General features: G+C 45.2%; 1 protein-coding gene across 7 annotated transcripts in view; it reads left to right on the top strand.

Annotated features, from left to right (window-relative positions):
- SUGCT (succinyl-CoA:glutarate-CoA transferase) overlaps nucleotides 1–15924 on the top strand; it is an 808589-nt gene that overhangs the window by 645358 nt on the left and 147307 nt on the right. The window contains exon 13 of one of the 7 annotated variants that reach the window (XM_082692673.1): nucleotides 14098–14338. The exons of 5 other annotated variants lie outside the window; for them this stretch is intronic. In XM_082692673.1, the coding sequence (XP_082548799.1) occupies nucleotides 14098–14253 (156 nt within the window). In that variant the 3' untranslated portion in view covers nucleotides 14254–14338. Of the gene's footprint in view, nucleotides 1–14097; nucleotides 14339–15924 lie in introns of those variants that run through there. One more of the 7 variants, XM_082692658.1, reaches the window with a different exon arrangement.

The raw sequence follows: 15924 nt of genomic DNA, 5'->3' as shown, positions 1-15924 counted from the left end.
CCAGGAAGATGTGGGAATGCTACTAGATTTAGTGTTGTGTTTCATTCACTCCTGACTGTTGACATCAACTCTTCATGCTCAGCAACGTTTTCTTCATTCCTTCATAAACACATGAATATTTATTACTGTGGGGGAAAACATGCTACTGTTCACAATGACTACGGCTGAAAAAAATGGTAATAAACATGAGCGATTAACAGGGCTCGGGAGAGGAAGCTTTTCGGGGATGGTAAGCCAGCCGGGGTCTGCGGGATGTTAAAACCACTGTCATCCGAAGAAAAGCTAAAATGGGAGAGACGTGTGAGAGGAGGTTGTGTGGGCAGAAAGTAACCAAGGTGAGTTTTAGATGATAGTGTGTAATTGGTGTGTAATTAGCATTTTCATAAATATTCGTACCAGTGTTTTCTGTGGATCGTAGTAGCACGGATCCAAAACACACTCAGGCATGCACACACACACACACACACACACACACACAGCTAAACGGTAAAAAATATATATATTCGCGCACGCATCGGTTAAGATATGCCTCCACACTCATCTCCTTGGCTAAATCTTGCCTATTTCCCCTACAAAGAGCAGCTGCTGGTTTCCTCAAACCTGGATGACTCTCCCCTCTTTATAAATCTATTGCGTATCTTGACTCCAGACCCCTCTGGACCCTCGGTTTGGCTGGTATTTCTTCCACAGTGCCTGGTGAATGCATGTATGTAGTAGACAGTCCAGACATGATGGCTGGGGACCCCTAGGTGGCTCAGTCAGTCAAACGTCTGCCTTCAACTCATCACCATCCCAGGGTCCTAGGATCAAGCCCTGCATCAGGCTCTCTGCTCAATGAGGAGCCTGCTTATGCTTTCTTTTCTCCATGATGCTCTCTGTCACAATTTCTGTCTGTCTCTCAAATAAATAAATAAATAAATAAATAAAATCTTAAAAAAAAAACCATGATGGCTGAATGAACAAAGATTGGTCAGGGGAAGAATTATATGGTTCGGAGTCATTCGGCTAACTGGTAACCTGCACCAGGCGCCGCGTTAGGCACTGAGGAACATTTTGGAGAACGTTGGGCCATTTCTTCCCGGTGGTCCGAGGTGAAGGCTAGGACCGTGCCACCTTATTGCTGTAGAATCATTCCATTAGTCAGCCAGCCAGCACTTTCTTTCTTTAGTTCTCCTGTGTGCCAGACATTTGCTGGACTGCTGAGGGCACAAGTAAGATGTGAACAGGAATTACTCTGTGGTGTCAGGATTTGGGGAAAACGGAGGAAGAAGGGATGCTAACTCAACCTGGAGGTCAGTCAAGGCTTCCCAGGTCATGTGAGCTGTGTCTTGAAGGGCTGGGGGGTTGGCATGGCAGAGGCAGGGTGCGTTAGAGCTCTGGGGCCACTGGAGAGGGAGGGCCATGTCCATGGGATGAGTCATGCAGGTTCAAGTGGCCTGACAGAGGCTTTTCGAGGGGCCCGCGGGGAGGAGATGGCTGGGGAAACACTAAAGGTTTCAGAGGGTGAACAAAAAAGGCTGAGGCCAGGGGTATGGGCTCACCCCTGATCTGTCTCCGGAATCTTCGGGGATGGAGTACAGACACTTTCGCACGTGTCCATCTGCCAGTGAAGTGCAAGGTCAGGGCTGAGGGGTGCTCGAGATGCAGTCTCCTTCAGGGTTGGGCCTCCTCACGTCGTCCCCATAAAGAGCAAGCAGCCATGACCCTTGGTTTTTTGCATGGAAGGCTCGCTGGTGCTTTGAGTTATACCTGTCGGGATATCAGCCTCATCTTTTTAAAGAGCTTGCCCTTTTTTGGTGGATTTCTTCTTCGATTTCAAAGTCGACTCTGTCTAATTGGTGGCTAAGATTGTCCTTCGCATTCAGTTAGGGTTGAAACGTTCCATCTTACTATCCAAATCATTGGTGAGCTAAAAATACTTCCAACAGTTTATGACTCATACTTTTCAACTCATAGATGAGGAAAACCAAAGGTGGGTGACTGTGAACGCCTGTGACTTTGGTGCCAGCTGAAGTTCCAGTGAGTTCTAAATGGGATTTCTGGCCTGCGAGGAAGGCCCCGACACTCCCAAGTCACCCCAGACTTGCTGCCTGTGTCTGAAATCAAATAGAGCCACAGCCACTGGATTCGAGTGTTCCCTGCAGGGATATACAGCATTTTAAGTTCCTGTCAATCACGCGGGTTCTGGGTTTGCATGATCTGGGCATAGAGGCTCCCGAATGGCGGGAGTCAAGGTTGGGAATGAGCAGTTGCAGGAGGAAGGTCAATGCACACGATTTACTTGTCTTGCAATTTTGTCAGATTGATTCTGTTTGGTTTAACTTGCCAACGAGTGAGGCACGATGGGTGCAGTGCTGCGTCCTCAGGCCAGCAGAGATGGGCCTCACGCTCCTTGCCCTCAGTGACATTTCCAGCTTTGAGGGACACTGAGATGAGTAACGAGTCACGGAGAGGAGCTTACCACGGAGAGGTGGAGAGGGCGTAGGTGTGTGTGTTCAGGTAAGAGAGGCCGCGACTTGGGGAGACGGGAGCTCAGGCCACATGGCATGGTCACTGAGCAGGAAGGCCACACTGACAGTGGCTTGGCTGATACAGGAATGTGACCTTTGGCAGGTTACGCAGATTAGGCTTGGCTTGCTCATCGGCAAATTAGGGATGACGAAGTTTCCCCTTCTCCATCAGAGGTTTGTTATGAAGGTCAAAAGAATGACTTAATGTTAAAGAACTTGAAATCCATCCAGGGTATATTTCATTATTTGATTGTTAGCAGGATCAGAATTGGAACCCTAGAGCCACGAACACTGGGAGACTTTCTGAAACTTGTCTTCTTTTTTAATTTTCGTTGGACTTCACTTTATTGGGAACTCTGTGATTGCTGTAGGCAGCTGCGTGTGTCTCTGGATTTCTAGAGGAGGGTAGAACAAGGACAAGGGAGATGATGACACTGATGAGTGTGGGTGAAGAATTCTGAACGTCGTGAGTCAAATACAATTCCCGGGGCTCTGAAGATGCGTGGCAGCTCTCGAGAGACCGCCTTACTCGCCACGTTTTAAATTGCACTGTGCACAGACATCAGCTCCGTGGGCCTGCTCTCACGTGGCCAGTCCCATCTGAGGACTGCAGTTGCTGAAAACACTCAGGGGAACTTGTCTTCTTCTCAGGGGGTGGGGCTTTCAGGCCCTGCCTGCGCGGGATCTGACATTGCAGGATTTAAGTGGTCATGACACGAGAGACTGAAAACTGACAGGCATCAGAGGGAAGGCTCCATGGCTTTCCCTTGTCCCGGGCAATCCCGAGAAAGAACACTAGGTAGCTGTGTCAGTGGTTTTCTGTCCAACTCGATTCTTGTCCCGATTTCAAGCAGCAAGCATTCAGACAGCCAGGTGACGCATCAGGTAACACACTTTGGTGGAGACCACAAGGAGTGTGGGATGTACGAAACAGACTCCCCTTTAACTTCTTCAATCTCTGTATGGTGGGAGCATGAGAAGACGAGGTCTGAGACCTGCAGCCACTCACTGAGGATAAAAGATCGACCCCAGAAACAAACCCACACCCCACACCCCCTCTGAAAAGCTTCTTGCAGCATATGAGCCTCCACTGACAAGCCAGGGTCGGCCGAGAGGGAACCTTCTCTCCCCCTCTTTGGTTCTGCTGGTAGTAGCCTGCTGAACCCCTGGCTCCTTTTATCATTCCTTCCTTTTATAGTCTCTCCAGGAAAGCCCCGGGCCTCTGAGGCTGCCTGCCACCCCCATCGGAGATTTTAAATGGGAGGACAGGAAACACTCGCTCGGCTTCGTCATTTTATGACACGGTTGCCCACTCCCCCTCCCACACACTCTCATTTGGAGCCTCCTGAGAAGTTCTGCCAACGTGAAGCAACCATCTTTTAATGTGGCTTTGGCTGAACTTGTGCTCTAGGAAGTGAGTGTGGCGGCGCACCCCCGTCCCAGCCGATCCAGCCGCTTCTGAAAGCTGAGCTCATCAACCCCGCGGGCACCCCAGGGCCCAGCCGGCGTGGGCCGCCTGTGACCAGTGCCGGCGGCCCAAGGGCACCGGGCTGCCTCCGCAGGACAGGCTGGCTTCTCCTCAGACCAACCCTGGCCTTCTTTTAAAAGACAGACGTCACGAGAAACAGTGATCGTACGTTGGCTCTAGGCATGGTCATTGACAGAGGATTACCTGGAAAAGGACAGAATGTTTTAAAGGAAATAGAGAGATACCTATAGCGATGAAAGGAATTATTCACAGCCCACAGGCCCCTTGGCCATTGATGGGAGGAAACTCTCAGCTCTCCTTTCCACCCGATTGCCTCCCACAGGCTGCGTTCGGTAGCTGGGGCATGTTCCCCGTTAAGAAGAGTGTCTAGAGCAATTGTGAAAACGTGACGGGCTCTGCCATCTTGGTAAGACGCCCCTATGTTCTGTGCTGTAGGTAAGGGGGGCCTGGCTCCTGCCATTCAGTGGAAGAAACCGAGGTGGGGAGTTCAGATGCTGCCTGGAGCCAGACCAGAATTTAAGGGGAGGCAGGTTCTAAAAACTTGGTCCTGTAACCCAGGCGTGGAGTGTCTGGTGTGCCTCTGCGTCCCTGTTGGGTCCCTTCTTCACTGACCCAGGCTTGTCAAGGCCATGAGCAAGAAATGCGTAAAAGACTCCTATTAGTGGGAGTCCCGCCTGGGTTACAGGACCACAGGATGTGATTCTCACTCTGTCTTTGTCATCAACCCTTTATGGAAACCCAGCCAAGCGCGAGCTTCCCAAAATAACCCTGGGCACCACCAGAAGCCTGAGTCTGGTCTCCCTCAGATTGTCTAGGAGGCGGTAGAGAGAGAATTAGCAGTGACCAGCTTTCTCTTGTGTCTTTACCATTTCCCTGGACAGGCAAGCAGGCTGTAGAACGAGCTTAGAAGAAATTTAAAATCCAGTTTCTAATTGTTGATTCTGTGGACTTAGTATTCCTAATGCGAAAGCGGCTTGGCACTGTTTCAGATGAGGGAAATAATAGCGTGGAGAACATGCATTTTCATGTGACTTTTCCGTGCAAACATCAAAGTGGAGAAAACCACGTGAAGTCATTATTCATTACCTCTGGAAGCTGCAAGTTACCTTCTTGGCTTTTCAGGCTTTGGGCATTTGTCTGCCTGTTCCTCCCCCTGTATTCAGCATTGGGTCTGGAGCCTTTGCTGTCGGTCCATTGGATTTATGTGTATTTTAAAGGCACTGAGTCTACCTCAATTTAACCTTCTTTGCCCTCGGGGTCGACCTACTGTAAAGTGACTTTCTTTTGTGGGAATCTGTCAACATGAGTGCTCTATGTTTTCAGGGCCAAGAGAACTGTGGAACAAGGTGTTCTTATTAATGTGCTGCAGGCCCCCATGTGTGATTTCCAACCCCATGAAAGGTCACTGAAATGCCTTTTCCTGGGCTAGTTTCTCATTCTGGGGGGCCCTCACCTATAAACCAGAGCTAAACATGGAACATGTTACAGTCAAAAACCATGCCACTTTCAAGTCAGCCCACACGATGTGCAAGAAGATTTTGGCTAGAGGCAGTTTTTCTTTTGTAGGCGTAACGAAGCCATTCTTCCATTCTTGCCCCCTCCTTCTGTGATTCCAAGGAAAAATGTTGAAGTAATATCTACACAGAGTATTATAATAAGAGAAGTATGCATTGTGTGTGGGTGGGGGCACAGATCGAGAGAGAGAGAGAGAGACGGAGACACAGAGGGAGAGAGAATGAATGTGTATGCATACCTGTGTCTGGCTGTCTTCTCCATGAGTGCTGGTTGTGGCCCAGGCCTAGATGTGTGTGTTGAGCCCTCTCCTCTTCCCACCTTGCCCTATCTCTCTACAAATCCTCAAATGCCTTTGGAGACTGGAAGGATTGGAGGTGCTACTTTGCAGAGTAGATTTCCTGAAAAGTGATAAATTCCTTTCATAATGTGGGGAAAGAGATCCGGTAGAGTTTAATCACTTGCCCAAGATCACACTGGATAGTGATTTTATTGAGAATTCTATTCTTAGCTCCAAGGGCTAGCAAAAGAGCAAAAACCCTTTCTCTTCCTTGGGGCCAGGGTGACTAATAGTTCAGGTATCTGGACTCATAATCCAGGGGGTCATTCATATACAGAAAAGCTTCTCAAACAGAAACCTGGACCAAGTCTGCCTTTTTGAGCATTGTTCCAGATCAGGATGCCAACAATCTGAAGTTATAGTCCACCGTACTAGTTGTTTTGAGTGGATACAGATAATGACAGCATGTGGTCCCTGTATTCTATGAGGCTCCCATCTGTTTAGGGAGACAGAGCTCTAAAGCATCTTACAGAACACAGAAAGCAACATGTGCTCCTACATCGAGTGTGGCCTACCTTTCGCAGCAGTTGACTTGCCAGGACGAGACTTGTGTGCTAAGTACTCCTATTTGGAACACTGACAAGAATCAGGAAGAAAAAAGTAAAGCCCATCAAGAGTCAACGAAGTTGTCCAAAAGCCCATGCTAGAAAAATGGGAAGCACCATCAATCCTTACTGGGAATCTTAGCTTAGACATGGTGCTTCTAATGTGGGTCCTAGGGGGTCCCATCACTCTTGAAATATCCAAGTTTTTGATTCAGAAGAACTGGTTTTGAGATTTGTTGCTACTTTTTGCTGGTTGTATGATCCTGGGCAGTCACTGACTTCTCTGTGTTACCCTCTCTTCACTAAGTAAGAGAGTCATATCTACCCAACAAGGACGCTGTGAGGGTTAACAGAGGTATTCCATGGGGGATGATGACACCGGATACCAGCACAAGGGGCTGTCAGGAATATCCCATGACCCAGTTACAGTGGGCTTGAAGCACCATTAGGGGGAGGAGGCATGGATAACTGCAGAGGTAGATGTGTTGAGGAGAGCAAAGAATTCTGGCTCATGGTGACCACGAAGACAAAGTGTTGCTTACTACAGATCATCAGCTGTCAGGATAAATGTCCCAGCCCGACTCAGTGTGAGGATATATTCATGTTAGGCCAGTCTGTCCAGAGTTATTGAGAATGAGTTTATCCTGGCCAGATCCCGAGTAGCTGAGAGTCTGGCATCACAGAAGGATTTACCTTTTTTTGTATCAAATAGTAACAATTATAAGAATGACAACTAACTCAGCCAGTACAGCACATGTTACTATGCTCCAGATATTATTTGATTATTAACTCTTTTAATCCTCCCACCAGCTCATTGAGGAAGCCACCATCCCCATCTCACAGATGGTAAAGTGAAGGTAACTTTCTCAAAGTCACGTGCTATCACGTGATAGAGCCATGACTTTGAATCCAAGGATTCTGCTTCTTTCAACCAGAGTCCACAATTTTAGCCAGGCTATAAATGACACTAAATTAACTAAACTTCCATTTGTCATATATGCAGAAAACATCTGACTACCTGCCTTTCAATTTTATATTTTTGAACATTAGAAAATTTTTCATTTATAGGTGGTTAAATTGATCAGGTTTTTTTTTTTTTTTTAAACACTGGATTCTTCCTTGGCCATGCCAAGTTCAGCTATTCTGTCATACTACAGTCAATCTCTTTTATGATTATTTTTAAATTTTATTTTTACTTTTTATTTTGACATGATTATAGGTTCCCTAGGAAGTGGCAAAAATAGTAGAGAAGTCTTGTGTGCCCTTCACCCAGTTCCCCCCAATGGTTATGTCTTACATAATTATAGTACATGATCAAAATCAGGAAACTCTCAGTGGTGCAATGTGTGTGTTCCTCCTTCTAAGCCATTTTATCACAGATGCAGATGCATGTAATGATCACTGTGATCAAGATACAGCACTATTCCATTGCCGTGAAGATCTTTACACTTTCATTTTCTAACTTTCTTGGTTCGTCTGGAATTCATCGTGATGTATGAGAAGTAAGGACACGATCTTCTGATTTCCAATTTTCCCAGCACTGTTTATTTCACAAACCATCGTGTTGATACTGATTAGAAATTTTGCTCTTCGGTTCCTTGTACGTGATCATGAACCCCACATCCTCAGGCCTCAGAGCCATTGCTCCTTCCTGCTGGGCCACATTACCTTCAAAAAATAGGTCTTGGCAGCAGTGGGATTTGATTGTTATGCCCTCAGAAATAATGGAGCTTACATCAGGGGCTTGGGCCATTTAATTATACTGTTGGTGTGAAATTATGGCCTTTTTTCCTGGAAATTTATCCCTGGGTCTCACTTGGACAATTGGGAAAGCTATACCCAGTGGGGGCTCCCTTCCAGGATACCACATCTCAAAAACTCAGAGGGCCTTTTGTGCGGGATTAGAGTTACAAAACTCTAGGTCCAATCACTTTTCTAAATTTTCTTACTTTGTCTTCAGCTTTAGTCTCCTCATCTAAAAAATGAGGAAGATTATATCTATCTCAGAGGGCTATGATTTTTATGAGAGTTAAATGAGGTAATATATATAAATGCACAGCCTAGAAAGGGCTTGTGTGTGTGTGCCTTCAATCACGATGGTATTTCTTAGTCCCTCTTGAAAAGTCAGTATGATAGAGTCTTAAAATTGAGGAAATGTGGTCATTGTAAGATTTGAGTACAGTTGATGACCATTGTTTCAGTCTGTTGAGGCTGTGATAAAAAAAAAATACTATAAACTGGGTGGCTCATAAGCAACAGAAATTAGTTTTTCATGGTTCTGGCAGCTCAGAAGTCCAAGATCAAGGTGCTGACAGATTCAGTGTCTGGCGAGAGCCCACTTCTTGTTCACAGGCTGCCTTCTTGTTGCTGTGTCCTCAGGCCAGAAAGGGAGAGGAACTCTCTGGGCCTCCTCTCTAAGGGCATGAATCCCATTCAGGAGGGCTCCACTTCCATGACATAATCACCTCCCAAAGGCCGCACCTCCAAATGTCATCATGCTGGAGATTGGTTCCGACATACGAATTTAGGGAAGACACAAATCAGTGTATAGCGATCAGTATACACTTTATGAGTGGTATTCTTTATGAGTGGTATTCTCATGATGGTGGCTTCTGTTGGCAGTAACGCCCACTCAGCTTCTTTCTAGAGGCTTCTCTGGTGTAGGGACAACTAGCCTCAATACCAAGACTACCTCCAATGGGGAGCTGTCTCTAGGGACCTTGCTAAGTCTTAATCTAGAGGAAACCACAGCATTGCCAAGAGTCTACAGGCCTTTTGTATGATAATTTCATGTCCAGGAAGCAAGGCTGTGTAACTCAGCTGCCCCCTCCCCCCACTGCTTCTTCATCTTGGCGACACAGCCCCAAAGACCCTCCCTCACTTTGGGCCGAAGAACAGACATGTTCCTTAATGGAATTATCACCAAGACCGCGGTCATGTCACAGCTCTGATGTAGAGAATTTCCTACCCTCACTGCCACCTTGAAACTCAAGAGTATTTCTATGTTAGCATGCTCCAACAGCAGCCCTGGGTATCCCATAATTGCTTGGGGTAGGCCTAAACTTTTCTAGTGACCCAGGTTATGTAAATTCACATCTAACACTAAGGAAACATCTGCCTTAAATGAGGGGCATAGATGGGAAGTCCCAGTGTAAGCTCTAAAAATACAGCAACAGCTACTATTTTTTTTTTAAATAAGGAGGGGCAGTTTGGGGGGAAAGGAGAACATTTCTTTCCTCTCCTTTCTCTGCTTAATCCCCACTTTGTTTGGAAAGGTGTTTTGCACTCACCAGAAAACACAAGAATGCTGTCATTGCCATTTTCGAAAGAGGCGCTCCTACAGGAAATTGGGCTGCGAGGGAGGAAAAGTGTGTGCTTTCCTGAAGGAAGTGCTTGTAGAAAGCCAGATCTGGGAAACAAATCATGGGGAAGGTATACATAAACTTCTGGCCCTTTGTATTTTGAACGGTGAGCTAGTACCTTTGGTTCCAAGGAGAGCAATTTCTTTTGGACACGATCCTTTAGGCACGTGAAAGATTCAGGCTTAATTTTAAAACCAGCACCTTCATTCTTCCCATTTTCCCTAAACCTCCTGACCACAGGCACACACGCTGCAGCCACCAACATCGGCAAACTTACAAATGGGAAAATTGAATTCCACTTGGAAAAGGGGTATTAGAAATCTCTGTGGAGTGAGGTCTTAAAAATTGTTTCAGAGTAAGCTCTGGTGGAGTTTTGTTCCTTTTGACAGTATTGGCTTCCTATGATAAAACTTGCTTGGGTTATAAATTGTAATTGAAATTTTTTTTCCGTGCATTTAAAAACTTATAATAAAATTTTAGCAAATAATAGATTTTATTGGGAGCGAAAAAAACGAAGTAGAAATTTTTTATTGTTACCATAGATGATATCAAATGTCTTCTTTTATGGTATTGTTTAACAGCATTATTTATATACTATGAATACAATGAAATGGAAAAAAAAAAATGCTCCTTACATTGTGGCTTTAGAGAGCGGAACTTGTTCTCAGTAAAGCTTCCCAGATCTGCATAGTACCATATAAAACAACAGGAAGCAGGAAGCTGTTTCACGAAACATAGTAGTACTAGTGTCAAAGCTGGGATCCAGGATTGAAGCTCTTCCTTGGTACTCTTGTGCAGTGATGATGTCTATACCTAAAGCAGTCTGCGTGTTGGAGAATCAGTGCTTTCATAAATCCTTTCTTCCCGCTGCAGGCTGTGATAAAGTCCAGGGGGAAGGAGAGTTGCATAGAGTATGCACATAGCCTAGGGCCCTTGGAGCTCTCACTGGATTAAAGTGAGTGAGTAGGGGGTATCTGAGGGGCTCAGTCGGTTAGGTGTCTGCCTTCGGCTCAGGTCATGATCTTGGGATCCTGGGATCAAGTCCCATGTCAGGATCTCTGCTCAGTCAGCCGGGAGTCAGCTTCCTCCCCTCCCCAACATGCTCATGCTCTTTCTCTCTCTCTAAAAAAAAATAATAAAAAATGAAATAAAATAAAAAATAAAAAATATATATATATAAAATATAAAATATATAATATATATAAATATAGTATTTATATATAGGTATGTTATATATTAAATATTTATATATAAATATAATATATAATATTTATATTTATTATATATTATATTTTATAAATAAATATATATATATAAAGTCAATGAGTAGATAAACAAGATTTCCCAGGAAGCCTTAATTAGCTCCATCTCATTCTTGTCTCTTCTGTGGCAGGATCCTCTTATCTGTGGTCTTTGATTCTCTTGCCCCACCTACAGTCTCTTCTCTATAAGGATAGACTTTTAAAACATAAATCCAATCACGCAACTGCCTGCTCAGAACCCCTGTGGGTTTCCCATCAGGTCCTGTGCATGCTATGACCTACCAGCCCCTACACGGGCAGGGCCCCGGTACCTTCTGAACTCATCTCCTGCTCCTGGCCCCCTCACTAACCAAGCCCTTTCCCAGGGTCTTTATACTTGGATTTTTTTCTGTCTAGAATGCTAGAAACTCTCATGACTTTGCTCACTGCTGTTAAGTGTGTGCTCAAATATCACCTCCTCAGTGAGCTCCCCTCCCCCGCCCCATTATTACTCTCTACCCCCTCCCTCCACTTTACTTTTCTTCATAATATTTCTCACTCTTGAATATCGGATTACACATATTCGTCTTTTTACTGCCTGTTTTCCTCGTCAGGATGGAAGCTCCCTGAGGATGGAGACTTTGCTTGTAAAGTTTACTATGCAAGCCCCAGGGCCTGGCACTTAGGAGCTCAACAAACATTTGTCGAATGAATTGTTTTATGTTAGTGAACATCAATATCTTCCTCTCTTGGGACTTCTCGTCCTTTCTTTTCATAAAATTGAACATAAATAATATTGTATAGTAGTCACTACTAGGGATTGTCACGACCTATACATTTCAGAATTTGAATGGTCAGTAGACGTCGTCTAGCCCAACAGTGTTCAACCTTTATTTTCACCTTCCTGAAATGCAGAGTCGAGTCGGATACACTTTTGAGAAGACTCCTGTGGGCATTCCCATATTTGGGAACTCTTCTCCTCACCAAACAGTACCTATTCCCGAACCCATCGTTACTCTAAGAAAAGCTTTGCCATCATTTCTGCAGATATGTCCCAACTATTAACAGTGTCATAGTCTGCTTCCTTAGAAGGAGAAAGTGTGAAAAGGATTTAGGTGCACTGATTTAAGGAGGGAACAGACTTTAGGAAAAACCTGGACGGGAGTGAGGAGAGCGAGATAGGGAAGAAGAAGGAGTCCCCGGTATGTGGTGTTAGGTCAAGTCTAATCTTGGCCTGATGCACAAGGCTCACAGGGCAGAGCGGCCCTTCCCTTCAGAGGGTCTAAGCTTAACAACCTTATTCCAGTTAGTCATTGGGTCCCGTAGGCTGGGGTAGCCTTTGGGGTGGCTTCCCAGGCATCTTTCCTTATTCTGTCAGTCAAGGATGAGTGTGGAGAAGGCCATGGGAGTTAATCCTCAGTTGTCTTACTCAAAGCAGCCCACAGTTGGGTGCACTAGATGGTCAAGGGGCCCGCAAGGGTAGACACCAGCAACCTCCACCACAGGTGGTTTCTCAGTAGTGACTATTCGCCAGAAGGGATGGTTCTCAAACTCAGCAAGCATGGGACTCACTTGGAGGGCTCCTTGAAATCCATATTGCTGGGTTCCAGTCTCAGAATTTCTGACACAGGTCTGGGGCGGGGCCCAAAGATTTATCCTAACAAGTTCCCAGGTGGTGCTAATGCTAGTCAGGGGTTAGGTGAACAACTTTAAAAAGGTGTTTTTTTTTTTTTTTTTAAAGATTGTATTATTTTAAAGATTCCCTTAAAGTCACTCTCAGATAAAATAAACACAAATCTTACTCCAAAAAGCACTGGAAGTAATAGAGGTCTTTACTGAAAGTCTCTTGAAGAAGGGGTGGGAGTATGCCATGCTGCACTGAGCAAACTTTCTAAGAGATAGATTTTACAAACTGTTCCTCTGTTCAGCTTTTCATTCCTTCCCCAAACTACCATCTCCCCCAGTGTTACAAAATACTTTCTGTATGTTTGTTATAAGAAGGGCCACTTCTTTCCCATTCCAGAAAGTATTGTAGAATGTGGGGCAGAAATACTTGACTGTATACAAGCATATCTTTCAGTTTGCTTTTATTTACACGGAAACAAGCTATCTGTGCATTTTTATTCTCCAGGTCTTAGGAACAAATTACTTAGGATCTACCTCATAGCTGAAGAGTAGATATGTCCCAGACTCTATTCTGGAGCTGATGAGTAGAGGGGCCTTGAGGGAGTGAGGCCTTCAATGTTTTACCTCAGAGTCTTTGGAAGTTTTCTTCTACCCCATTCCTCCTCCAAGCTCAGGTTTCTAGATCTTGCTTAAAAGGGATAGTTTTCGAGATTAGAGTTTGTGTGTGTGTGTGTGTGTGTGTGTGTGTGTGTATAAGAGAGATTGAGAGAGATTTCTAAAATCATGCCGAAGGAAAAAAAGAAAGAACAAAAACAAACAAACAAAAAACGCCGTTTAGTGACATTAAAAAGTAGTCCAGGAAAAAAAAAAGGTGCTAAAACTAGGTAATTTTATTTGAGTGGACAAGTTGCAAATCATCATCAGTTTATTGAAAGATCAGCCTGAATGCTCATTGGCGTTTTTATTATTATTTGATCCCCCCCCCCCGGATCTTAATTTGAAAACATTTCCTTTAAGAGTTTTTGACCTGAAAAGATGCCATCTAAAATAAACTCCAGGTTTTCCTGTCATCTTTCTGTGCTTAGAGTGTGGAATGCAACCCTTAAGATGTTAGAAGAAGGGTTCTTGCCAGTGGAATGGGTAAGGAAAGGAGTGGGGCATAATTTGTGGTTGCCCAAGTGGGCTGATGTTTACTTAGGTTAGGGTCGCTCTTTAACCAAGCTGGTGAAACTTCTAGTTCGGAGATTAGAATCCCCAATACCTACTAGGGCCATTCAGGGAACGCTGGTAAGTGAAGGCCAGAGTGTGTAAGAAACGCTAATGGAGGGCGCTGTGGTGACCCCGAGAGGGTGATATGTTTCCTCTTCCGGGGCAACACAGACTCAGCTTCTGTCTTTAGAAGAGAAACTGCGCCAAGATTTTGTTGTGAGACCTTCCAATGGAGCCACACTGATTCCTTTTTTCCTACCCAGACCTCTCCTGAAGCTCCGTACACCATCCTCTGGAAACCCATCGCCCCTGTGATTCCCTGCCTCCTGTGGAATCCTAGCTCTGACTCTCTGAGCCGACTTGTTGAATCAACACTGTTCTGTGAAGTGTCTTTATCTGGACATTTGAATCCCTGCTGAAATGTCTCTGTGTGTCCCCACTAGATCATAAGCTTGTGAACTCTCTGAGCGCAATGTCCGGTCTCCCGTCCTTGTCTTCCCTGGAGTGACTCATCCCTTACATGTATGGAACAGGACTGCAGGCCACATAAGTCGTGCTTGCTTTGTGTCCTTACTCGTTCCGTCCTGAGTCCTGACTGCGGTGCTGTCAGGGAGGCCTGCCTCGAAAATGAGGCAACGGCGCCCCAGGGAGCCCACCCTACCTGGCCCAGGCATAAAGGAAGAGCTGGCCTTGACTTTGCTGCCGTTTACGTTGCTGTCTCTGTCAGTTCAGGCCCAATGACAGAAATGCCATCAAGTGGGCTACTTGAACGGCAGACATGGCTTTCTCATGTCCTGGAGGGCGGGAGTCCAAGGTCAAGGTGCTGGGCAACCTGGTGTTTGCTGAGGCCCAGCCTACCTCAGGTCTGCAGAACCTTCCTCTCACTATATCCTCGCCTGGCAGAGGGCGCTAAGACAGGAAGCTGTGCTTGACTTATAAAGGCAGTAATCCATTCAAGAGGGCTCCACCCTCAAGACCCACTTCCATCCCAAAGGCCCCGCCTCCAAATACCGACACATTGGCGGTTAGGATTTCAACCTATGAATTTTGGCGGGTGAGTGGGGGTCACATTCAATCCATGGACATTCAGTCCATCACAACTACATAGACTAGAACTTCTCGGTTGGTAAACGGGTATTTTCAATAATGAATCCGTGAATATTCCAATTATTTTTTATACTGATGGCCAGATTACAATCTTCTAACTTTCAGGATATGCTATTTGTTAAAGGAGGCATAGTAACAGAGAAGGAGGTTAGTGAGATCTGATCAAAAATATAATCTACCTCCTTTTAAACTCAAGGGATTTTATAAGAATAGATCAGCTGTATTTTCTAGCCAAATAAAGTCTATTCCGTTTCATTAGGCAGAGCTGGAAAGCAGTGTATATGTCACATTATATGGTAGAAGTAACTTGATTTCTCCCATAATCTCTTGTAAGATGTTGCACCTACCCTCCCACAGCATAATGTGGTGTAGAAGGGAAACTATCAATCGCCTCTGTGGAGAAAAATGGTTTTAAGATCGTATAAAACTTGGTTTGAGTATGCAACCCTTACTTGTAAAGAAATACCGACCATAGAAAGTGCAAGTATATTCGTTTCTTATCTTTGTTAGAACCACTACTTGTAGGCTATCTTTGCAAAGAAGGACATTGGACCAAATGTTTCAACACTGAGTATCTGACAGCTGCAGAGAAGGACTGAGTCTCTGAGTGGAAGAGGTGGGTCCCTTGTGGGGCCCTTGGCATACAAAAGCCTCACTTCTCCCTACAGTTAAACTTAGAGCAGATTTTAGGGGATGCTGACAGTCCTTCATTTGTTTTACACTTTTGGATTTTCTTGCTGCCAGGTCTTGGGAAGATCCTATAACTTTTGCAGGGAGTTGATAACAGAATTTTCTTTCTTTTTTTTTTTTTAAAGATTTTATTTATTTATTTGACAGACAGAGATCACAAGTAGGCAGAGAGGCAGGCAGAGAGAGAGAGGAGGTAGCAGGCTCCCCGCTGAGCAGAGAGCCCGATGTGGGGCTCGATCCCAGGATCCTGAGATCATGACCTGAGCTGAAGGCAGCGGCTTAACCCACTGAGC

This window comes from Mustela nivalis (genome assembly GCF_964662115.1).
Source record: "Mustela nivalis genome assembly, chromosome: 12".
Lineage (NCBI taxonomy): Eukaryota > Metazoa > Chordata > Mammalia > Carnivora > Mustelidae > Mustela > Mustela nivalis.
The sequence above is the reverse complement of the archived record's forward strand: the minus strand, read 5'-3'. Positions and strand labels throughout refer to the sequence as shown.